This window comes from Siniperca chuatsi, linkage group LG6 (assembly GCF_020085105.1).
Source record: "Siniperca chuatsi isolate FFG_IHB_CAS linkage group LG6, ASM2008510v1, whole genome shotgun sequence".
Lineage (NCBI taxonomy): Eukaryota > Metazoa > Chordata > Actinopteri > Centrarchiformes > Sinipercidae > Siniperca > Siniperca chuatsi.
In genome coordinates, this window is record NC_058047.1 from 3321069 (window position 1) to 3346236 (window position 25168).

Here is a 25168-nt window from a genome sequence, read left to right on the forward strand (position 1 = left end):
ATTTATTAGCCATTACATCCTCTAACCTCGACTCTTTCTGCGTACCAGCCGAAAGCATTCGTAGCATTTAGTATTCAAACCTGTCAAGTACCAATTCGGCAATTTGATCAGATACTTCCTGATCTAAGTTAGCATTGTGTAGTTTGACAAAAAACAATCTCTACACACAGTTTAACGCACTTGTTGTTTTTCGAGGCTTTCGACCGCATCTCATGACCTTCCTCAGCAGATGACTCCATCTTGGGAAACGTGTAATTTGAACCTTGTTTTAAGACTTTTTTTGTCAAGCTGCTGTTTTCAAGGGCAAGAATAAAGGCTGAAGTGCTATAATTTTGGTAGTTTTAGACTGTAGTTCTTTAATGGCTGCTTTGTGTTGAACACTGAGGAATTTGAGAGGTTTTCTCAAAAATAGAAAAAAATGGTTTTGGAGAAAACGTGTTTAAGTTTCGTTTCAGTATTGGTACTGAAACGTACCAGATTGACACTGGTATCAGAAAAAATCCCCCCATAATAAAGCTTTTAGTTATGTTAGTACAAAGTGCTTCACAGTCAAAGTTGACTCATTTTCCTCCCAAACTATTAAAAATAACCCAAAAAGTTTGGGGGGAGTTTATTTGTCTTTCCCTTTATTACCTTCTGCCATTTAGTCTGGACGCTGGACAATAAGGCACACAGATGCACAGCTTGACCCAACGTCACACTTCGTTCACCATGACTGTGTTAACACACACACCCTGCCTGTCTCACTCCACAACACACAGACACTGATAGGTAAGGAGAGTACACACACACACACACACACAATGATTCTTCCCACTGTGGCCTTTAATCCTGGTCCAGGCTGTAAACATGGTTGTGATAAAAAGAGACACACACACACACACACACACACAACTGATTTTAAGAACTTTTTGATGCAAACTTTGAAGGGAGAAGTGAGGGGAATCACACAGTGGGCCAACTGGAGATACATCAGAGTATAAGATACTGTCATCAGTCTCACAGAAATAAAACTACAAAGAAAACCGTTATGGGATGTTACATTGTTGTGCGTTTTATCATCAAGCTCGTAAACTAACCGTCTTTCTTTTCTCAGTCAGTTCTCAGTGCTGCTGGGCGGGCACTGCTTGGACTAAATGTTCCTGAACGCACCACAAGTGGTGTACACTGCTGACCTGAAGCCACCAGCCGTTGATAATTGCAGCCACTTCCAGCGAAACAAACTGTTCCTGGTACAGCTGGTGACCTCACTCCCTACCAGATGACAGAAGTCTACTTGGAGATTATAAATTACAGAGAAGCAAACGAAGGGAGACGAGACTGAAATACAATCTAGAGGGCAGGTTGTAAAATGGATAGACGAATGGATAGATGGGATGCTGTTTGGTGCAATAAAGTTGCTAACAAAGCAGGAGATCAGTGCAGAGCCTGACGGAGGGTTTCACCAACTAGGACTGACTCTAAACCTGGATTAGGGATGTCACTTTTTATTCGAAATGTCGTTCAAACATGTGAAAAACTTCAATATTCGAACTGAAATGACCTGTTTGAATTCAAAAGTTACAGCCTATAAGCTCAACAGAACGTTTAAAGTTGTTTGCCTCGCCAGAAGCTTGTAAAATTACTCTTTATGTGGGTTTCGAATGTGTTCGAATCAATTTGAATGAATTACCTGTTCATTTGAATTTCGTTCAAACAAAACTTTAAGATGATAGTTTCAAAAGTGGCTGCATATTTGAGCTAGACAGAGCAAAAGGAGGCTGAATCCAATGGAGTCTTTAAAAAGGACCATATCAGTGTGTTTGCTAAAACTTGCAAAAACTTGCACTTGTTGACCATTGTCAAATGCATGCTATATGCAGTTTTTAGATTTTTTAGTCAGTACTGCTAATTTCTGCGAACACTTAAAACAACCTACATGTACGTTTACGGTTTTCATGACAAGACATCTTTTGCAGTGATGCGAATAATGACTTCTCTCTCAGTAGCGTGACATATTATCGCAAAACCGCTTATGGAGCACATTGAGGCGGATAATTGTATGTACAAAGTGTGACCACAGTCTTCCCTTCCACAGTCAACCAGGCCTTAACCATAGAGGTGGCAGACTTGTTTCACTTGTATAATCCATCACAATAAACATCAAGTCTACATAACTTGAAAAGTACTACCTCACAATAATAATGTATCGCATTGCGTCATCATACAGACAGAAGAAGTAGTGCCGATCTGGGGAGCAAATGAGATAAAACTGCTGTTTTTCAGAAGAGTTGACATGCTGGGAAATAAGACAGAACTGCATCAAACCGATAGGACATGGAGAGTGTTGCCCTACACAACTCAAGCAAATATTAAGAGACTGATAATAGCATATTGTACATAAATAAATGGAAACCAATGGCTGGCTACGAAGGAAGAAAAAAATACATTCAAATGATTAAAAAAACAGTATTGTGGTTTGCAAAATGGTTAACTGGGTGTGCTCTGCAGTAAACATAAAATCACTGGAAGGGTCCAGAAGAAGATGGAAGACTATTGCTACAGTTAGGTGGCTAACTTCCCAGAGAGGAGTTGAAATTATCATTATTATTATTATTATTCAGATGTCCAAATGTACCAGGTTGTTATTTCTTGTCAGTATTCATTTCTTTTACAATGTATACATTAAAGGTTTTGGATGAAATAAGTACCTTAAAGTATTACTATGACAGTTATCTTTGGTTTAAATAATTTTTTTTTTTTTTTTACAAAACTAGGGTTTATTTAACAATTTTTGCAAATCACCTGGATACGTTTTCAACATTTTCAGCCAAGTTTAACCAAGCTTTGGTTAACCCGTGCTGTAAATGACTCCTTATTGGCGCAAACCACCCTGAGTATTCCAGGCATCCAGGGCCTCATTTGTGGTCCATGTCTCTGCTTCCTGCAGAAGATGCTGGAACTTTTGTTTTCCTGTAGCCAGCCAGTCCTTCAGTCTGAGACAGGAAGCGAGACACTCCCTGATAACCCCACACTTCCTGTGCCTTGGGGATTTAATACCTCCACTGTTTGCCAAAGCGCTCATCTCAAAGAAAAACACTGATTTCAACTGTGTGTGTGTGTGTGTGTGTGTGTGTGGGGGCGGGTATTACTAATGTTGTGGGGACATATATCTGTTTACGCAGTCACATTGTGGGGACTCACCTTCTTTATGGGGACAAAATGCCCCATACAAGTCCCCATAATGTAAATCATTAATTTTAAGGCAAAGACTTAGGGTAAGTCTCCAGGGAATGGATGTAAGTCAATGTAATTGACATTGACTTACCCCGAAAGTGATAGAAACACGACTGTGTGTGTGTGTGTGCGCGCATGTGTGTGTATGTAGCAAAGCTGAGGGAGAAACTTTACTTTAAAGCAAACAGTAGGAAAAAAAAAAAATCAGGCAACAAAAACAAAGGAGGGAAAAGCAGGAGAGAAGGGGGAGGTGAGGAGGCAGAGTGAAGGGGTCATTTGGATAAATATGAGAGAGATTTCTGAGAACAAAACACCAAAGTATCAGATGAATGACCTTGAAATTCAAAAAGAAAGTGAAAGAAAATAGACTGAAATGGGAGGTCAGTGAAAGGCTTGAAAATGAGAAGGGTGTTTAGGTGGGAGTGTGGGGGAAGGAAATTGGCAAAGGACAGCTGGAGGAGGAAAATTGAGAGGCGAGAGAGGAGGAGGAGGGGAAAAAAAGTGCGTAGCTGAGAGATAGAGCTGTGGGAGATAAAGTGAAGGAGACCCGCTGAGTTCCTGGAATGTACTGGTGGGTTTGTCCAGAGGGAGGCTGTTTGTAAAGGGGCGTTTGTGGGTTACGAAAGCGTGTGTGTGTGTGTGTGAAAGCAGTGTTTTCATCGGTGTGGGCTTATGTAGATTTGGTCTGATTGAGGGGTGTAGGTGTTCGCTGTGGTTTGTGCACGCTCAGACTCATAGCTGTTGTCCCTTGGATTAGCGCAAGGTGCTGTTTATGCAGTTTATGATTATGGATAAATAATTGACAAGGCTCCCTGAGCAGAAATAACACCTACATGTGTGCAGCGGCCATTAGTCTCTGAGCTTTCACAGAATAACGGGGGGGATGGGGTTCCTGGAGATGGAAAAGAAGAGAAAACTGCAGTGGCCCTAAGAGCCATGCACATTGTAACTTCAAAAAACACACGTGCAAATTGATAAAAACACAAGCAAATGAAGAAATCATCTTCACCGATCTGACGACACGTGCTGCAAGTACAGAAAACAAACCACATAGAGAAATGCTGCCAGTTGCACGGAACAGAAGTGATGAACTCACCTGGACACGCGAACTGTGGCCATGATTTCTGGCTCATGGCGTTACTGAAGTCAACTACCTGTCAGTGGTGCTGGCACATGGGCGATTCATTTCAATTTAAATTAACGATTAAGTTTATTTTACTTTAAACATTCGGATTTCTTGACTGATTTACTGTAAATAAAATCTGTGTGTTAGACTTAGCGTCCAAATTGAAATGAACTGATAAATTATGCACAATTAATGACTTAGCATAAGATACAGGCTATGTTAGTACAACAAAGTGTAGTCAGTCTCGCGTGTTCGGGCGTGTTCATCAGTTTTTATTTCCCCTGGAAACTGCTTTGTTTAGCAACTGAGTTCTGTTTTGTTCTGTGCAACTTGCAGCGTTTCTGCATTTGTTTGTTTTCTGTATTTTCAGCGCGTTTCGTTATGATGCAAACATGTGGTCAAACTGGCGAACGGGTTTCCTAATTTTCCCACGTTTTATTTCTTTGCAGTGTGCTTCTGTAAATGCTGCGCATGTGTCGTCCAATTAGTGAAGATGTTTTCTTTAGGTAAGGCAAAAGCAATCACCTTCAGTTGGGTGATGGAAAAACAAACCTGACCGACTTCTCAGTAAACCTACTTCTATCTCGTAGGGGAGAAGTCTTATCTTTTATATTTTTACAGCGTGCTACCATAAAGTCTGGGAGTTAGAGTAACACATGGCAGACAGAAGGAAACTAACATGCCAGTTGTGAATGCCATACGTTTTCTCAGTGCTAACAGACACTGTAACGAATCCTCCCCCAGGCCACAAAATCTAGGACGCAGACAATAGCCTCCACACCCCAGACAGGCAGAACGGTGCTCCAACAGCTCCACAACAGCCTGCTGCTTTAAGTATACCACTGCCACATGACTCCACTCCAACAGGCTGCCTCGATGGCCTCAGCCAGCCGGCGTGTCAGGCCGACAGACAGGAAGCTCGGGAAGCTCGGGACTGGGCGAGGACTCAGGATCCATGTGGCAGCAGCACGCATGCTATTCTGTCTGGAGAGTTACTGGGAGGCTGACATGGAGGAGGCAGAGGTCACGGGGTCGTGATGTGTCTGTCCGCTGAGGAGGCCATGACAGCGTCTCAGCTGCTAGTTCGGGTCAGGATGGGAGGGGGGGCGGACTACCGCAGCAATACGTCACATGCGGCGACACTCATTCTTGCACCTTTACAGCAGGCGTACACAGAGAAAAGATCAAAACAAACCCACAAGCCTCTCTTTTCAAAAGGGCCAGTTCAACCAAATTACTAAAACAAATTTTTCTACCAGCCCAATTGGTATCCAGCCACGGAGAGAGTTTTGGTTTTAGGTGTTTTGAGATATACTTCTCTGATCTGATACCGGAGTTTCAGTATCAATACCAAAACAATACTTTTTTTTTTTAGCATGAAAGCTAATTCTTGACCTTGACATTTTGACAAAAGAGTCCTCAATTATAATCTACTTACAGTAATAGCTCTTTACTGGAGCTTTCAACCACATCTCATGGTCTTCGTCACAGAATGGAATTTGCTCAGCTGTCATGGGGTTGAAATCAAAATACAGTTTCCAATGCCAAACTTAGAAAAATATAACCAGACTTTCCTACAAAACGTTATTTTTTTTTATTTAACAACCAAAGTTCTTAAATGTTAAATGTTGTATAAACACAAAAACTTTGTCTAACTAACATACAGTCAAAAATTCTGATTTTATATCAGAAAATATCTGATCAAAGACATTCAGTGCCAACTTTAGGTACTTTACAGTTTTCGATACTCAACGGAAACATTTTGGTCGAAACCGACAAAGTGTTGAGGTTCGATATCCGGCTCTGGTTTCTCCATGTGCGTACATGTTTTAAATGGTCAGTTCACCCAAATGACAACAAGACATGTTTTCTTACTGATCCCTAACAGTGTCTAGCAATGCAGATGATTTCAATTGTATGTGTTGATATTTTGAGTTCGCTCTGAAATGTCTGCTCAGCACTAATACAATGGAACTTTGTTTGTGGTGCTGGCAATATTGAATAAAGTGTGTCTTTCTAAAAACAATGTCCCAGTTACTCTGAACCATCCACAGTTTTAACTTTAACTAGGCTATTTTATAATAAAGAAACAGTCCAGATGAAAACTGTTGACATTAAGGTGTGTGGATAATCTTAAATCACTGGAGGACTGTTTCTAAAAGAGATGGTGCACAAACACCACAAACAAAGTCCCATTCACCTCCATTATTCTGGAGAGGCCCCAGTAGTTTCAGTAGCCACAAGGTTGGGAACCGCCGCTTTAAAACATGCACACACAGAGGAAGAAACTGTCCCTGGCGTTGTATTTCTGTATTTGTCAGCATTTTCTCAGATACCTTAGCTTCAGCTGACATTTCAGCATCTTCTGATGCAGAATCTGTGACCGGAATACACAATATAACATAAATGATGTGAAGAAGGAAAAACTAAGTGTATACAGTGCATGTGACTGAGACACAACAGGGATGTCATGTACTATAGTTATAGTTATATAGTGATAATGGGCCCCTGCACACAAACGCTACACAAAAAGCTCCCGACCCCCTCCTACATGGGAGCAAGACCCCCAAACTGAAAGAGTGTAGTTGTTTTGTCTCTTTGTCTTTGTCACTGCTTCTCTTTGTGGTCACTTTGCATCTGTTTATAGTCATTTTGCGTCTGAAGCAGAACTCAGGTGCTGCTGTTGGTTCAAAAACTACAGCTGAACTTCAGTATTTAGTTCAGGCTGCAGATGAAGAGAGGCTGACTGACTCCTGTCTTCCTGCCACAACAGATCCACTCGGATATCCCTCTGCACAGATATCATGCTAATACTACAGCACACAATACAAGATATTATAGAAAACCATAAAGCAGGGATGCTCTGTAACTTTCCAACAACAAATGTTAACAGTCACTTCATACAGAGGCTCTGTGGGCCCAGGCCCAGGGGTCAGGGGGTCCCTGGTCTTGGGCCCACTCAGTAATCAGTTCATGCTTTTATGGCAATACTCACTCTCTCCTTCTAATTTGTCAGGGTTTCGGCTCCACACTATCTGCCGCGTGTCCTGCTTTATCTGGAAGGTTCTCCTCTCGGGCCGCTGGGACTTCTTCTGGTAGAAGATGGTCATCACTGTCCCCATCTCCAGGCTGTGGAGGATGCGGGGACCGGCCTCTGTCCAGTCCAGCATCCTGGAGGCAGTGACTGGACCAGCAGCCCCCGCTGCTCCACCTGCGGCCTCCTCAGCACAGCCATTGAGGCAGCCGCTGAACCTGGCTGCACACATCTTCACTGCATAGCTACAAGGAAACCTTGCAGAAATCTGTACTGGTTTCTGGGTGAGGATGCTTGTCCTTTAATCACTTACTGAATGCACCAGTTATCCAACATGTCCAAACCACTGGTGCGAAGAGGAAATCTTGTTATGAACCTAAACTGTGCCACTTACAGCAGGCAGGGGTTTTAAGTTCCAGTGTGATTAAACCAGTTTCACATTAAAACACGAGCTAAAAGACATCAGAGCTGAAACCCTGAAATGTCTGGGGAGTGTATCCCTGTGTTATCCTTTCCAGATGCTTCTGGCAGCACACCAGCGAAATCCACTCGGAGTGAGCTCTCATCACCGCTGGACTCAGGTTTCCACCCACTATGTGTGCTCCTGCTAGTCCTCCAGTCCACGACAGCAAAGGCAGCACAGCCCGGTTTTAAATGTAGCTTGGGCAGCAGCCGCCGCGTCGTCGCCGCCTGCTGCTGCTGCTGCTGGGGCGGCAAACAAGATGTAGCGACCCCACTCCTGGCTTCGGAAAAAATAAAGTCAGTGCGAGCGACAAAGACGCCGAGTTATGTAATGACGAGTCGGACAAATACCCGGAGGTGGGTGCAGCGGGGCGGCGGAGAGGAGGACGGGCATCGGCGGGCGCCCTGTGGCGGCTTCACGGAGACGGAGAGACGCGCGGACGGGAGAGCACGGAGCAGCCGCGGCGAGAACCGTGTGCGCTCCCATCCGCCGAACCATTCTGCTCTCACCTCACACACTCCTCCTTCCAGAGCGCATCACCCCGCCGACAGCCTGCATTATCCCACCCAGTCACCCGTTTGGAGTAGCCGTACTGAGGCGTGCGGGGTTGTGGTGGTACGCGTTAATTGCCCCAGCTGCTCCTCGCTCGGGATCCGTCTCTCTCTGCCTGCGCGTCTCCACAGCTCCAACGCCAGAGGTCCTGAGAGGAAATTAGGGCTAGCAGACCGGAAAAGCTTGATCAGATTTTTTTTTTTTCCCTTTCTGTGCTGTAGTATATCTGAGGGAGGATGAGGGGAGTGGAGAGAGAGTCGTAGCGGAGAGCCAGAGAAGGAGAGGCGGCAGAGAGCAGAGCGACCTCCGCGGGTCTCCAGGAGATCTGCAGCTTCGGAGGAAGGAATGGAGATTTTATTTATTAACTCTGCGAGTGATGAGTCGAGTCAAGAGGTCAAGTGGGGTTCAAACCACAAAGATCACTAACACGTCAGACAGTCACAGCTGCAGCAACAAATCATTTCAACAAAATACAGTGGATCACTTTGGGAGGCAAAGCTTTTCTCCTTGTTTTATTTTGGTGCCAGATTAGATTTCCAGAATATAAGAAGAAACATTGTATTATTATTATCATTATTATTATTATTATTATTATTATGCATAATAATAATAATAGGCCATACAAAAATAATAATAGAAAAGACCTTGAGTTTGGATTATGTTTCATTTGTTTGATGTTTTGGTTTTGTTTCAAAGGTCAAAAATGAACTTTAACACTGTAATTATAATAGTAACAATATTAGAAATGTAATGGAAAGCTCAATGACTGCTCAAAGTGTCCTGGAAAATAAAACGTGAAGCTGACAGAAATATAAAAATAAGTGTTGAATGAGCCATATATTTTTTTTAAACCTTTCAATAATCCCAGAAGGCTTTTAAAGAAATACATCATCTGAAACTGTGTTGTCAAATTTGTGAATTTCTTCCAAATATAATACATTCTCGTCATCAGTTTGTATTGCATAAGGCCTGATGTTTGCAGCATTATGAGGAACAATAACACTTGTGTTAAAGCTGAAAGTTGACTTGTTGTGGTTGTTTGCAAACGTGAATCCTGAAGTGCCCTTGAGCAAGACTCCCTCCCAGATTCAGCAGGACTGAATGTACACTGTCTATGCTTGTGAAGTTCCTGGAGGAGGAAATCTCTCCATGAATATTGTCACATAATCATTTAAATACAAAGAATTTAAGTCTGCAAGAGACTTGAATGGTGTGATAAATAGCGGTGGAAAGTAACTGAGTACATTTACTCGCGTGTTGTGCTTAAGTACAACATGAACGTACTTTCCATTTTATACTACTTTATACTTCGACTCCACTGCTTTTCAAAGGTAAATATTGTAGTACGGAAACCATCAGTTGATTAGCTGATGGACAGAAACTGAACTCATAATCGTTTTAGTTGTATATCAAGCAAAAAGTCCAAAAAAGATATAGTTTCCAGCTTTGCAAAGGTTGAGGTTTTGCACCTTTATATTGTTGTAAATTGAATATTTAGGGGGTTTGGACTGTTGTTCAAACAAATTAAGGAATTTGAAGATATTATTTTGGCTCTAGGAACTTTTAATGGGCATGTTTTTATGATTTTTTTGACATTTTATAGACTAATATAGTCTATTAATAATATTAACTGATGGTGTAAGTGATAAATATTGCCCTTCTTACTCCACTACATTTATTTTGACAGCTATAGTTATTTTGCAGATTAGGATTAGATGCATCTTAAAAAATACAATGAATAATGTTCAATAGTTAAAATTAGCTTCTCCTCCACCAGCTACAAGATTAAAATGCTGCTTATGTGTTAATGCGTAAAGCACAATTCAATAATATATGTTTACACGTATATGGCCATAATGAGTATTTTTACTTTTTGATAATTATATTTGACTGATAAATGCAGGAAGGCAGGACTTTTTCCAGTGAGTACGTTTACATTGTGTTACTGCTACTTTTACTCAAGTAAAAGTTCTGAGTACTTCTTCCAGCGCTGATGATGAATATCCACTCTGCTCTGAGGCTGTAAGAGGACAAAAGAAGGCTCTGAGTGAGTGTGGACTGTGTGAGATTCACCCCGACTGTTGGCCACCTCAGCGAGATGAGACAGTCATGGATGACATCACAGCCTCTCCATGTCTAATCAGCTCCATATGTCTGCTGGGTGTACTATACACTGGTCAGCGGCAGCCAATCAGAATTCAAGGAAACACTTCTCACATGTCCTTCAGCGGAAAGGCGGGGGGGGGGGTTCACGACAGAGTGGAGAGGGATGAAGAGGAATGTGTAGCGCTTCAGTCAATCATTGAACCCTCCTAAACTCGATTTCAAGTCCAAACTAAGTCAAACACAAACTGGACAAGAGCAAATACCACACACAGGACAAGTGTGCACTATCAGGAGGTTTGGCCTGCCTGTAAAACTCAAAATATATGAACTGCAAGAAGTTTTAAATTCCAAAAAAATGCACCTGGGACAGGATGATTGTGACATGTGAGCAATAAGTTGATAGCGCAGCACTTTATGTGAACTATTTCAAAGCCACTATATGTAGAAGTAACATGCAATGGTGGCAATTTTTAAAAGATATTCTGATGGCATACGTTTTGTTTGAAGAAAAGTGGGACAATACTGGTGAAAATTAGTGCAGTTTTGTAGCAGTTTGCATTACAATCTTCTGCCGTGAGTCAGAAAAAAAGTGTTTTTTTCTTTTATTTTATCCCAAATTGCTTGTGCAGTTATTTACAGACTGAAATCAATTTAAATTAAATCTTTACATTACCGCAGGAGGGCACCAAAGTTGAAAGGTTTCAAAGACACAGAGGTTTTAATACAAACAGCTGCTGAAAACTACACGAACAAAAGAAGAAACTGATAAACTTCAACAGTAGTATTATTTCAGGTGGTTTAAACATTGGACAATACACAGAATATTGGCAGAAATGTAAGCTACATTAATCAATCTTTGGTCACTAGGGGGCAGAAAAACTCAAAACAAGCTGAAAAACGCACAGCATCGACACATTGTGAAGATGTTCTGACTATTGTGTTAATAAACAGCAGCCTATTTACACATCCAACAGACACAGAGCAACATTATCATCCCATTGGAGTCGTGTTTGTGTCCAGCTGATCAACGTAAGGCCAATATTCGCTCTCTCTTAGCTCTGTTTTTGGTCTCCACCAACTCCTGAGGGAAATATCCGGCTCTTTAGCTGCTAAACGCTCCACTGTGTTCACCAGCTGCTCTCTGACTGTGTCTGTCTGCTGTTTGCTGCTGAGCAGGTCGTGTACAGTGGGTTTATCAGAGCTTGTTTGCTGAAAACAGCTGATTAATGCAGCTTTAAGTTTAATAAATGATCCCCATAGACATTGTGACAAGGCAGTGAAAATGAAATGTTTGAGATGCGTCTGAAAGACAAAAGACGGAAGACAAATACTGCATGTTTGGGACGTGTACTGTGCCTGTAGTGGGTTTTCAAACTAACAAGTCGGTTCCTTATTTGGTGACTGCAAAACAACTCAGCTTCTCAACTGACACATTTTAATTGGCAAACATCACAGACTTAGTTTTAATTGCTGTCTGGTATTAGTTTGTGTATTACGACACCCAGTGTTCAGTTTGAGAGAATTAACAGGTTGCAATTTTATGTTTTGATTTTTAGCAGTGAGGATCACAGACTGTGCCTTAAACCAAAAGAGAGAGAGAGAGAACAAAGGTCAGGGCCATTTTATAGCTTATCTAGTCATCCACATCAATCTGTCAATGTAGAAAGTGTGACTGACTGTGCTCCACAGTTACATTATCCATCAATTTCTTCTTTCTTGAAACCATCACAGTTTCCAGCGGAAAGTAAATCCACAAAGTTAGATGGATGCTCTCTTTATATTTGCTTCCATCTATCCCCGCTGGGCTTTTAATCCCGTTTTATAGACATTACATTTGAATACACGTTTGTGTATTCCTGTATTTGGAGAGTATGGTGTTTGTTAACACTGTTAGGGTTCATTAGGACCATGCTACAAATGTGCTTTTACTGTGAGGCACTTTGGAAAAGAGTGTCAATAAAAAGACAACAGGAGATGACAACAGAACAGCTGTCTTGGATTATCTTTAGTTGGCTAAGAGAAGGTTGCTGTTGTTGGTGCTTCCTCTTCGAATCTCTTTGACCAGGTTGTGGAGTTCCTCTGACAGCGCCACCTGGTGTGAGTGAACGCCACAGATAAGGAAAAACAAATCGAAATATATAGCGTATAGTTTCTGGAATTCGGCTTCTGTGTCTGTGAGAAGGTCTGAATTTTTCGGTATTTATGTGTCCGGTACAGATTTTGTGTTTGTGTGTGAAACTCACTGTGTAAGAGTCTGGCTCCTGCAGCCTCTTATGTCGAGGGTGCAGAGTCTGGAGGGAGCCCTGGACCTTTGCTCTAGTTTCTGCAGCGCTGCGCAGAGGGTGTGTGACCTATAAAGAGTGGGACACACATTCAGAAAGACTACGCAATGCAATATTGTCTTGTTTTGTACTGTTCAATGGCTCCCAAAACATACATTATGATTTAAGTATGATTCTTTATGGTTTTTAAGGCAGTATAATAGATGTTATTGCTGTGGTTTTTTGTTATTTTAGATGTTGTGCACACTATTAGTTATCAAACGTTTTTATAGATGTTGCTTCTAAATTTCATACAGTACATGCCCTCTTGTACTTTAAGACCCACAGAAAGGAAATTCGTCTTTTTCGTTGTTTTATCCTTGATTGTTTTGAACCAGGTACACCACTGTGTTTGTGCTTTTTTGCTACATTTCCCACAATGCCTTTCTGAAACTCCCACACAACATCCTTTTTTTTTTAAAAGATTTTTTTGGGGCTTTTTGCCTTTATTTGATGGGAACAGCTGAAGAGAGACAGGAAATGTACACGGGGCGCGCGCTCTACCGGGTGAGCTACCGGGGAACCCCAACATCCTTGAACTCGCCGCTTTCAGATGTGATTTATGTTAAGTGTAGGGACAGACAGACTTTATGGGTGTGTCCTCCCCATGAAGTCCAGAGTGTCTACTGCTTTCTGATATATCAAGTCTTTATACAGACTACACTTCTGATAGATGATAACCTGAAAATCGATGGAGCGGAAACAAGCACAACAACAAGCTTCACGACACAGCAGCTAGTCTACTAATGTAGGTTATGTTGTGAAGATTTCAATCCTTGAACAGTCACGGTGCATCCTCACCTGTCCTTTGGTAAACACTTCCTGACGCAGACAGGTGACCTGAGCTGGGGTGACTGAGACAGAGGAGTTATCACACCCGAGAGGGTAACAGCTCAGAGAGACTCCGGCCTCTGGAGGAGACTCCACAGCGAGACACACCAGGTCCTGAAAAGGATGGCCTGCAAAGGAGAAAAGAGCGAGAAGCTGTGAAAAGTGTACAGGCACACTAGCAGCCCCGCAAGGCTGTAATGCCCATTATACACGAGGAAACGAAACTGTGGGAAGGATGAAAAATGGAAAATGTTTCTACTCTTACAGCCTTGTGAAGAAAACAATGGAACATTTTGTGATGAGGTTGGTGCCAGTAGAAAGGCCATTGTGTTACCTAAATCAGAGGGGTTTATTTTCTGAACAGGACATCTAAACTTGTTGGGCTCAGCTCCACATTGTCAGAGTTGTCAACTTTCATCAGTCTAAGCTGTACTTAGACTCAGCTCAAATGCTAACATTAGCATCACGGGTGGGTGATGTGAATATAATCTGTATATGTAATATGTAATTTTTTATCCTAATATAATAAAAAATAACAGAAATAGAAAAAAACTGAAAACTGTTAATAATAATAATAAAAGTAGGCAGATGTAATGTCTGCTTTTGGGTAATCCAACAAATTAAATTGCTGAAAAATCAAGGTACTTCAGCTACGGAAGCCCTGAGAGGCAAGTAAAAAATGTAACTCTGGTGATCCATTTTCTAAGTCTGATCTAAATAGTTTTCATTTTTTTTGTCAGTATCATTGTGAAGTGTTTTTAGTCCTATTTAGGACATGGGGCAGGGGGGCACTTCAGCCTCTTGTGGCCAAAATTAGTATTACAACAACAAACACTGATCCTAACAAAAACGATGTTTTCAACTTTTTTCACAGATGAAAAGTATCTTAGAAAAATTATCCTGGCAAAACCTTTTTTCACCTGTTCTTAAGCCGTAAACACGAGAGAAAACTATTTAGATCAGACTTAGAAAATGGATCACCAGATTTTTTTTTTCTCACTTGCCTCTCAGGGCTTCTGTATTCATCTCATCGAGATCATATAAAAATCTAATATTGCCACAAAGCAGTCCCGCTCTGAATTCTCACCCTCAGCATCTACTAGCCTGTAGACAGCTTTCCTGCCGGGGACAGTGCTCTTCTCTGGGTCCTCACTGATCTTCATCCTGGGCCTCCCTCTCACCTCCACCAGCTGACACACATACAAAAATGTCACCATAAAAATGTTACCATGATAGGAGAAGTGAGTTTGGGGCAGTTGGAGAGACAATTAAGTGCACTTTTGTCTTAATTGTTACCTTATACACACAGCCCAGAGAGGGTTGTTTTGTGCAGGTGACCAGATGTGTTCCAACACCAACCACATCGATCTCATTCTCCTGAAACAATAATAAACAGAACATCAGGAGAAAGGGGGAAAAGCCTGAAGGCAGTAAAGATGACAGACAATTAAATGAGCTTCTTGTTCATCATAAACAATCCACATGTTCAGTCAAGTTACCTTCTTGTTAAGCTCTGCCATGCCTTGCTCTGTGATGTTATTGGTCCCAACGATGATCAGTGAATCGAAGGTAGAGATGGAGAAACTGTATGAAGCGAACACAAGGAAAAGATGAAAAGGGAACATCAGACGTCTGGAGGAGTAAGATATATTCTCACTGTAGGTTTGAAAGACATACAGATGCACACATACAGCATGGCACCTCACTCACTGCTCGCTGCAGAGTCTGAAGACACGACGGACATCAACTGACTGCCGGCAGAGGTCCCCGCTGTCCAGACGAACTCCTACAGGCCTGTAGCCCAGTTCACACAGCGCCAAGGCCACAGCGCAGAAGTTCAGCAGGCCGCTACTGAAATCACACAGAACACACACACACACACACACAAATGTCATCATACAAGGTTAGATGAAGAAGATGTTAAAAGTAATGTCACATTGGGTTCTGGGAAATTATAATTTTCCTATATTTTCTAAGAATTATTACTTAAACATTTCCTTTTATTGATTAAAAGAAATATGATTGCTCAATAATGAAGGTATCAGTTAGTTACAACCCTAACTGGAGTACACAGTCTTTCCTCATGTCCATCTTGGACATTGTGGTGCACTAGTGACACCTGCTGGTACAAATAATTTAGTGCAGCAAAATCCTAAAACGTGATCATGCTCCACTGCTGTAACACAGTGGTGGAAGAAGTACTCAGATCCTTTACTTAAGTCAAAGTAACAATACCACAGTGTAGAAATACTCTTTCACAAGTAAAAGGCATGCATTCATTTTACTTAACAAATAGTATAAAAGTATTAGCATCAAAATATATTTAAAGTACAAAAGGTAAAAGTACTCATTATGCAGAATGACCCTTTCAGAATAATATATATTATATTACTGGATTATAATCATTGATGCAGCCATGCCTATATCGCTTTAATGTTGCAGCTTGTAATGGTGGAGCTAATTATCTTATATACTGCTGGGTGGCTCGTGAATTTCTCCCCGGGGATCAATAAAGTCCTATCTTATTTTAACCCACAATAATACACCATCATTTATTTGTTGATTATATTTTGTGTTATTAATAGGAATTTGCAAAGTAACTAGTAACGAAATATATCAAATAAATGTAGTGGAATGAAAAGTACAGTACTTTGCTGCGACTTCTAGTTGAGTTGAAATATAAAGTATCGTAAAATGGAAATACCCAAGTAAAGTACAAGTACCTCAAAATAGTACTTGAGTACAGTACTTGTTAAATGTACTTAGTTTTTTCCACCATTGTGCAACATACAGTATATATTATTGAAGAAGTTTGAAAGTGGGTAAATTATACACATACTTATGTTTGAGTGACTATTTTAAGTGAAACTGCTGGAAAACAGGAGGACTGAAATAAACAGGGACAACATTAATGTAGCGTTCTTATACTACAACCTAAAACTCAACACATGCCATATGTCATCGATGGGCATCTGCAGTATCAAAAGTAACATCACTGGTTACCAGCCAACACTGTAGCTGTCAATCACAGGGAGGAAGTTCTGAGGGTAGGCGGTGGCGTAGGACAAAAAGGCAGCCAACTCGCCCTCACAGATCTTCCCAGGCTCCACTCCCAGAAGCTCGCACACACGATTCAACCAGCCCTTCGTCAACGAGATGAAGTCAACTGGATCGGGGTCCCCGTTCACGGCCACCAGAGTCTGAGTGGAAACATGAAACAGGGACATATTATTCAAATTGGGTATTACATATGAAAGCTGAGCAGTAAAATGTCAGATGTCAGATTGTCTTTGAATGCACCGACAGAGTTTTAAAAACAGTATGTTTGAAACTGCAGTACTTGACATTAACAACAATGCTACTGTTTTCTGGCACTGTGGCCCTCGTCACTGTGAGCTCCACGGTCGGCAACATGCTTCCTGCAGTACACACGGGGCCTCCGCTGAGATTTTACACCTCGCCACTGTGCTCAAATTTGACATTATTTGTACTGATTTTTTTCTGTTGTCTGTCTGTTCCCATATATGTCGTATTGTAAATGGTGAAGTCAAAAACTATTTTTCCACATCCCTGACAATTAAGTTCCAAACTTCCAAACTAAATTACTAACTCTGTCCGCAACTGACATTTAAAGACTTTTCAGAAATATTAAATTAGCGTAATTTATATATAATAAATATATATAAATATACAGTATATATAAAGAACAAGTGTGTTGTTCTTTAGCTTGAATTTAACAGTTCTTGTTCAAATTATTGTAAATGATCTAAATGATATGATGTCGTATCAGCGATAAGCTTAGCTCACACCGCTGACTAAACCTTTTGATGTGTGCAAATTACACCACTTACACTGTATGTAGACAGCCGCTTCATGCTAGCCCTGAAATCCCACCACCCTCTGTGCAGGTGCCCCAACCAGTCATAGGAGTCACAGGGCCATAATCCCTCACTGGCTTCCCACCTGTGAATTATGTTTATTGGACTACACACATGAGGTATTGCTGCTGGGAAGTGAACGTAGCTCTCTGCAGTCCATTCTCCAACAATAACATAACTGATAAAGAAATAAAGGCGGTAAAATGTTCACTGTGATGGATGAAATCAATCCACTAACTTATTGTATGCTTTGGGTTATGATCGACAATAATGTGAGCAGCCACAATTTGTAGTTAATGAGCTAAAAATGTGCAAAACATCTGGTATGGTCCTTTAAAGATGACTGGAGCAGAGAACACATACTCACTTGTGGCCAGACCTCCTCCAGGGAGGTAAAGGAAGTGACATATGAGTGTGCCATGGTCCCTGCGACGGGGACCCCAAACAGGAAACCAGCCAGAACGTTACTGGTGAGATCGAACCCTGGAAGACAGATTCTAGTGTCAGTCTGTGGGTGTGTCAGCATTATCAAGAGGCAAACTCAGGACACACTCAGCCTGAGGCAACACACCTGAATAAAGCTCATTTTGGGCCATTTAGAAAAATAACTTGCTGCAAATCGTCTCTGTTGGCTCTTGTTCATTTGTTGTTCATATGTTAAGTAAATGCACGGTGGCAGAGCGGCTAAAGCTCCTGCCTCCCAATAAGGAGATCGTGGGTTCGATTCCCGGACCAGACCAACATCACACAATCTCTCTGGGTGGAGTCTGCATGTCCTCCCCGTGTTACCGTGGGTTCTCTCCGGGTTCTCCGGCTTCCTCCCACCGTCCAAAGACATGCATGTGTAGGTTAATTGATAACTCTAAATTGCCCGTATTGAATGACTGTGAGAGTGAATGGTTGTCTGTGTCTGTGTTAGCCCTGCGACGAGTTGGCCACTGTCCAGGGTGTACCCTGCCTAAGGCCCAAAGTCACTGGGATAGGCTCCAGTCACCCGCGACCCCTAACGGGACTAAGCGGTAGAAAATGGATGGATGGATGTTAAGTAAATTTGTAGCTCTGACATTCCTCTTCTCAACTTGTAAAAAAAAAAGTCCTGTTCTTTATGTTCACTAATTGTTGGAGACACATTGTGTGAGACTCATTCCCAAATGAAGGTCAAATTAAATCATTCTTTCAAAGGTTTCTCAGCTCTAGGCGTTGATAAAGGCTCTTTATGTGGATCCAGGTCCACGTGCCTCCTCTCAGTGAGAACGCCTACATCTATGCGTGATAGTGATAGTTGTTGTAATCCTACCTCAGAGAGAAATGGCCTGGATGCTTCATACAGACATGAGTAAAAACATTTATCTCAGGCTATCTGTGTTTGTTTTAAAATGAGTTAGAGAAGAAATGTACAGACTTTTGACATAGTGAGCGTCAGAACATGAATGTTAGGGTTAGGGCAGACCGCACAACACTCACCTCCAATGTGTGTGTATCGTGAGGCAGTGAGCCCTCCATCTGGTCCCTGAGCCCTCCTGAGGCCCATCTCCAGCAGCTTTCTCCTGGGTCCGGCCGCCAGGCGGAATCGGGCAGCGTTAGTGCACACCAGACTGACACCAGAGAGGAGGCAGAACAGAAACAGGCTGTTTTATGTCTGGAGCCAAACTTGTATTCAGTGTTATAAAATGCACAGTTTGGTCCGAGAGCTGTGTCTGGCTGAGTCACGACTGAAGCCGACGTGAAACAGAGGACAGCTTCGACTTCACTGCAGCTTTCTCCCTTTAATTTGGTTATTTAATTTTAGTGTACACACTGTGTAACAGTATCACATATATGTATTTTTTTGCATTTGCTTCTTCCAAAGCTACAGTATATGTATCTGTGTGTGTGTGTGTGTGTGTGTGTGTGTGTGTGTGTGTGTTGGTTGTTACCTGGCGTAGTTGACCAGACACAGTAAACTGGTCTCCAGCAGCTGAACCACAGCCAATGGACCTGCCACCTCCATCAGAGGCACCTGCAGATGTTTTAGAGACGTAGCACAAGTTACTCCCTCTGACGCCCTACAGATCACGTATTTGACCTTTGACCTTCAGTTTCACCCTAAAACCCTGCAGCTCACCCTGGCAAACACCACAGTGCCCTCTGGGACGGAGCGGAGTGTGACGCCGGAGCAGTCCAGGCCTCGCAGGAACTGGAAGAAGGCGGGGTCGGTGGCCGGGGGCAGGACAGAGCGCAGGAACTCCACATCTGGATCCACAAAACACGACGTTAACACAACAGCTGGAACGCTGTCAGTAAGAGCGACAAGAGAGGGCATCCTTCATCCTACAACACATGTGCTGTCACACAAGCACATGCCCTCCATGTGCCCTACCTCCCTCACATGTCCTGTCTCACCACACACACACACACACACAATTACAGAGCTAAATCGAATAACTTTCTGTACAGTTAATCTAATCTGGCAGCTACCAACAGACTTCAGTGCTGATTGCAGTGGTGAAAAATTATTTTACTTAAGTACAATTTAGGTACTTGAGAATGTTATGCTACTTTTTATTATACTCTAACAGAAGTATTAAGATCCCTTACTCAAGGAATAGTACCAATGCAACTAAAAACACTCCATTACAAGTAAAAGTCTTTCATTCAAAATCATACTTAAATAAAAGTACTTAACGTATCAAAGCAAAAGTACTCATTCGGCAAGAAAATGACCCATCAGAGATATAATATACATGAGTTATTAGAAGATTAATGTTTAGCAGAATAGTTTTTACTGTGTGATATTTCTGCTTATCTGAATATTTCTTTCACCAATGGCTGCCTCACTAAGTGCATTTTACTTCTTCAGGTTCAGGTTCCATTTTATGCAGCTTTATGCTTCTACTTCACTACATTTCATTTATTGTACTTTGTAATCTACTACATTTCTGTGACAGCTATAGTTACAGATTCAGATTTAACATATGAAACATGATGCACTGTTACATATTAAACTATCCAACTGTATAAAAAAGTACCAGCTACAACTTTTAAATGCTGCTTCCATGTTAATTCATCTGTAATAACACATCCCATAATATAATTAGTGTTAAATAACACTGTGAAAGTTTCTTGGCATGCGGTGTGTGCGCTGTTGCTTCATGTCCTGATCCTTACAGCTCACAGAGAGATTACAGATTCTTGTGTGCTAAAGTTCAGAGCTAAACGTCAAAGTTCACTGAAATACTCCACCGGCATTCATGTTGTCTCAGTGAAACACACACACAGGGGTCGCACGGTGAAGTATTGCGCAACCAATGCGTAAGTGTTTTGGAGTTTGGAGGAAAGCAATGGCATGCCGAGCTGATGAAAAATAACATGGTCATTAATTAGATTTGGTCATTTGCTGCTGTTTAAATAGTAATAATAGGGATACTCAAGGTTGACTTACTCACCTTCGTCTGTGAAGCGAAAGCTGCGCAGGAACAGCAGGCAGTCGTGCAGCCCGGCGAACAGCGAGAAGCCGCCGCCGAACGGATTGTCCCTGAAGAAGAGCTCGAAGACGGCGGGCTCCTGGTGCCGGCCGGACCGCCAGTACGCGTACGCCATGGTGAACTGGTACAGGTCCGTCAGCAGCGGGGGGACCCGCTCCCGGACAGACCGCTCCATAATCCCGCATGTGTTGCTGGACGGCGCTGCCATGTTATTCAAACCCTGGTTCACGGTTCACTGATGCACAGATCTCTGGGACTTGCAGTTCTCCAAAGCCCCGCTGACTCCTTCACCTACTGTGGCAGGAACAGACGGAGACTCTGGCAGAACAGGCGTGATGTGTGTTTGAAAAAATATGCTGCAATTCCAGTTTCAGATGACACTTTCCAGCGAGCAAATATTGTATTAGATTAGATTTATAATATAATGTAGCCTAGTTGGCTGACCCTTTTCTGATCACCACGTGCCACAGGTGGAAGTAATACAAACCTTCACTGTGTAAAATGTAAAAATGATAAGCCCTGCAGTCAAAATGTAATATGATATTTAGTAATATAGAAACTGTACTTTAGTAACAAAAACGCTCAATTAGGTCCAACTTTACTGTTGGATAGTTTAAACTGCAGCAATCATCATGATCAGTTTTCTTCATCTGCAAAGTAGATTAAGTAGTAGAGTAAAAGTATAAAACAGCACAAAATGGAAATACTTAGAATGTCAAAGTACCCTATTTGAGTGAATGTACTTTGGTACTTTGACAGGGAAGGTGGCAAGATCTGCAGTAGCAATTTCAAATAAAACATTTCCTGTCAAGAATTTAACATAATAAAAAAGAAAGCAAGACATTCAGAGTATTTCAATTTATTAAAGACGGATCCGACTGTGTACATTCAGTAGTATATTCTAAAATGCTTGTCATGAGTTTGTTGTTTTATTCCCATTCATATAAATACATTTTGTACAGTTCAAATTCTGCTCTATTTGAAGAACATTAAATACTATTTGTTTAAGATTTGTATTTTCTATGCGAACTCACCAGTATGTCCATTTTGCATATTTAATTATTATTTAGGGGCAGTGGTGGCCAAAAGTTTAGACCGGAAGGTTGCCGGTTCAATCCCCCGGACCAGCAGGATAAATCGCCTGCCCCTCCCTCATTACCACCCCCTCCAGGTGTGAATGTTTAGAAATGATATAGAGTCAAATTCTGTATAATTCCACTCTGCTGCACACATCTGCTACTCTGTAAATTTGGCAAAGGAGAAATATGATATGTATTATGTTTTATATTTGTAGGCTATGGATTACTAACCATCTGCACTCAATGTGTCAAGTAACTGCTCTCTTCTCTTTAGCAAATTTGCTATAATTACCTACTTTGGGTTAATTAAGGTTTCATCTAACAATCAGATTTGCATGTGACTGAATCTTACGTTTAAACGTGCAGAAACAGTGCCGGCAAGTCTGAGCTGAAGGGACAGTGGTGAGGAAAAGTGACAATGAGTGTGACAACATTAAAATACGAGCTTACGGTCTCTCAGCCGCTGTAGCTTCATTAGGCTCTGCAACCTGGAGGTCAGGATGATAAATATGTTGTGAGATGATTAACAGGAAGGGAAAGAAAAAATGATATACTTCTGCTACACTCAATAACTGGATAGTTATAGCTCTTCAGGACCATAAATAAGATTCAGATTAATCCAGGGAATCTAAAGGGAAGATTTGTTTCGACCTGCGACCTGTGATGAGGGGTTGCAAGTAGACACTGCTTTGTTTGAGGGGTCTCAAGCCCAAAAAATAAAAAAAGAAGAAGCCAAAAATACTCTGCATCATCAGTGAATATGACTTTTCACACATCACATAAATTAGGATAGGAGGACACATCGGCCCAGGCTTCAAACTGTAACAATCACACTGTGATCACAGCTGTGTCCCACTGCCAGTATGGGACACTGATGATGTCCACACATCTCACAGGATAGCATTTCAAAAGCTAAGGTACACCTTTGACCAGTTCTGGTCATTATCCCAGTTCTCCCTGCTGCCCGCTCCCCTCCTCCGTAGTGGGGAAGCATCCTGCGAGCTCATTGGTCAGTGTGTGCTTCTGTCCTCCCCAGAGAAAGTGCGTGGGCTGTCCTGATTGGCCGTGCTCCGGAGCATAAACAAAGAACGGGCTGAGCTCGATGGCCAGAGCCGACCTGACCAGGCCGACCCCCCCTCCACGCTCTAAGCAGGGGTGGTAAACTCGTCCACTAACAGGATGCATGTACAACGCCTCTGGGCGGAACGGGGCGGTCAGCTTCTCGGCCCCGCCGCAGTACGACAGCAGCTCCTGATCTCCCATGATTCCCTGCGGCCCGGCAGGACTCTGCAGCAGGTGGGTGAAGACCACAGGACGGTCATCGCAGCGCAGGAAGTTCCTCTCCCTGCCACACAGCGACAAGAAGGGGAAGTCCTCCTCATACCGACCACTCTGATTTGAACGCAGCCGACTGAAGAAGAAGACCAGGAACTGTTTATCTGGTAAAAAAGAAACAGGGATGACGAGGAGCTGCTGAGCAACAAAGCAACAGAAACATCATGCAATGAAAAATATGAGTTTCACTCTGTTGCTAATAATTAGTCAGATCAGAAACATATTAAAGGCATCGGCAGTAGCTTCACACTTTAACCTGCAGTCAGAGTTGGGTCAGTGTGTTTAGCCTATCATTCAACAATGAATGTATCTACTAACAAGTATTATCTGTGTATCACAGCCTGATATATCTTCTTCCTCTGAGCTCCATTGTTGTCCAGAAACTATTAAAACACATCAGTGAGCCGCACTGTTGCACTGGGTGACATGTTCCTTCATCACCACGAACAAACACACTGTAGTTTATTCTGACTCAGTCCCACACACACCGTCCTGCTGCCCCAAACACTCACTACAGCACCAAATGTGGATTAATCCGCTGCTGAAAATAGTCCCCAACAAATGCACTATTTCCTCCTGTTTGTTTGATAAAAACTGCAGCGAGCAGCTGCTTTAGGAAATTACTGAGCCCTTTTAAACATGAAACTATATATTTGTGAAGTGTTTTTAAAGATTTAAATCTTCAGTAGGAACCAATGGGCTTGGAGCTGAGAGCAGCGGACAGGAAGTCAGAAAGTACTGAGAGACAGATAAACACATTGTTGGTTTGAGTGTTTTCTTGGGATTCGGTGACAGTAACAAAAACAGGGAATATTGCCAGCCTCTCATCTTCTGAGAGAGTGTCAAATCCACTTTTAAAACCTCAACTATTTTAGCAGATATTGTGATTACATGGTGCACATTCCTACATTAATTTGAGTTTTATCAAATTACCACACAGCAAACCTGATGCTATATAATACTCCAGGAGACAGACTACATTTTGCCCCCCCCATTTTATTCATACAGAGTGTACTCGTTGCGTTGTGTGTGTTAATGTTTACCTTTGAAGCAGGTGACAAAGTTCTTCACTTTGGTGTCATCGAGGAAAAGCTGCAAGTCGAGCACACACACACACACACACACACACACACACACACACACACACACCAACATGTCATGCCAGCAGGATAATCTAACGTTAGATTAGATTTTTTGAAGGTTTTGTTTTGTGTCAGTTTACACACTCACCTGTCCTTGGTGGTCAACGTAGTAGAAGTATTCTCGGATACGTGGTTCCGGGCTCTGGCCCTGGATGTATGTAGCGGTGGCTCTGGAGGCGGTGTAGCCGGCGGGCAGGCAGCGCAGAGCGGTCAGACCTCTGCAGCTGAGAGCCGCAGTCCGGAGGAACAACATGTATGTATTAGTATGTTCCGGAATAAACACGGAAACAGAGACGCCGACTAGTGCGCTAACCGGGATTCTCTATTATTAAACGGAGTTACACAACTTAAGCGTGCCCTTGTGTTGTTGTTTACAGCAGCTGCGTCAGCGCGGAGAGCTACAACCCGGAAGACTTTAACTGTTGCAACAGCACGCCACTTTCTGACTGCGGCCGCCTAGTGGACATTGATGATACTTAGATTATGATAGTAATATTCAGACTTCATACAATACAAAGGCAATATATTACATCCAAGGTCTAATAAGGTAGAAAAAAAGTGCAGGGTTTACATACAAAATAATCATATAACGTTTTTGAAAAGCTCTGTTCCTCTTATTTT

At 42.2% G+C, this 25168-nt stretch overlaps 3 protein-coding genes across 4 annotated transcripts in view; all 3 read right to left on the reverse strand.

Annotated features, from left to right (window-relative positions):
- The window catches only part of LOC122878068 (1-phosphatidylinositol 4,5-bisphosphate phosphodiesterase gamma-1-like), a 36385-nt gene extending 27441 nt beyond the window's left edge, over positions 1–8944 (reverse strand). The window contains exon 1 of the mRNA XM_044200394.1: positions 7338–8944. Within this exon, the coding sequence (XP_044056329.1) occupies positions 7338–7608 (271 nt within the window). The 5' untranslated portion in view covers positions 7609–8944. The remainder of the gene's footprint in view (positions 1–7337) is intronic.
- A 2140-nt stretch (positions 8945–11084) lies between these two features.
- naprt (nicotinate phosphoribosyltransferase) lies at positions 11085–21702 on the reverse strand. Of its 2 annotated transcripts, none has more exons than XM_044200396.1 (13): positions 20953–21702; positions 19632–19759; positions 19444–19526; positions 18992–19122; positions 17895–18010; positions 16653–16849; positions 15360–15497; positions 15149–15233; positions 14946–15026; positions 14737–14839; positions 13620–13777; positions 12741–12848; positions 11085–12589 (listed from the first exon to the last, which is right to left on the reverse strand). In XM_044200396.1, the coding sequence occupies exons 1-13, from the start codon at positions 21197–21199 to the stop codon at positions 12503–12505; spliced, it is 1662 nt and encodes a 553-aa protein (XP_044056331.1). In that variant the 5' UTR covers positions 21200–21702; the 3' UTR covers positions 11085–12502. The 2 variants fall into 2 exon arrangements, with proteins under 2 accessions (XP_044056331.1, XP_044056330.1); XM_044200395.1 differs by having other exon boundaries at positions 15360–15500.
- Positions 21703–21834: 132 nt separating this feature from the next.
- On the reverse strand, positions 21835–25035 carry lg6h8orf82 (linkage group 6 C8orf82 homolog). Its single transcript, XM_044200403.1, has 3 exons — positions 24636–25035; positions 24449–24497; positions 21835–23509 (listed from the first exon to the last, which is right to left on the reverse strand). Exons 1-3 carry the CDS (start codon positions 24798–24800, stop codon positions 23013–23015), a joined length of 711 nt encoding a protein of 236 aa, XP_044056338.1. The 5' UTR covers positions 24801–25035; the 3' UTR covers positions 21835–23012.
- Between the last annotated feature and the right edge of the window lie 133 nt (positions 25036–25168).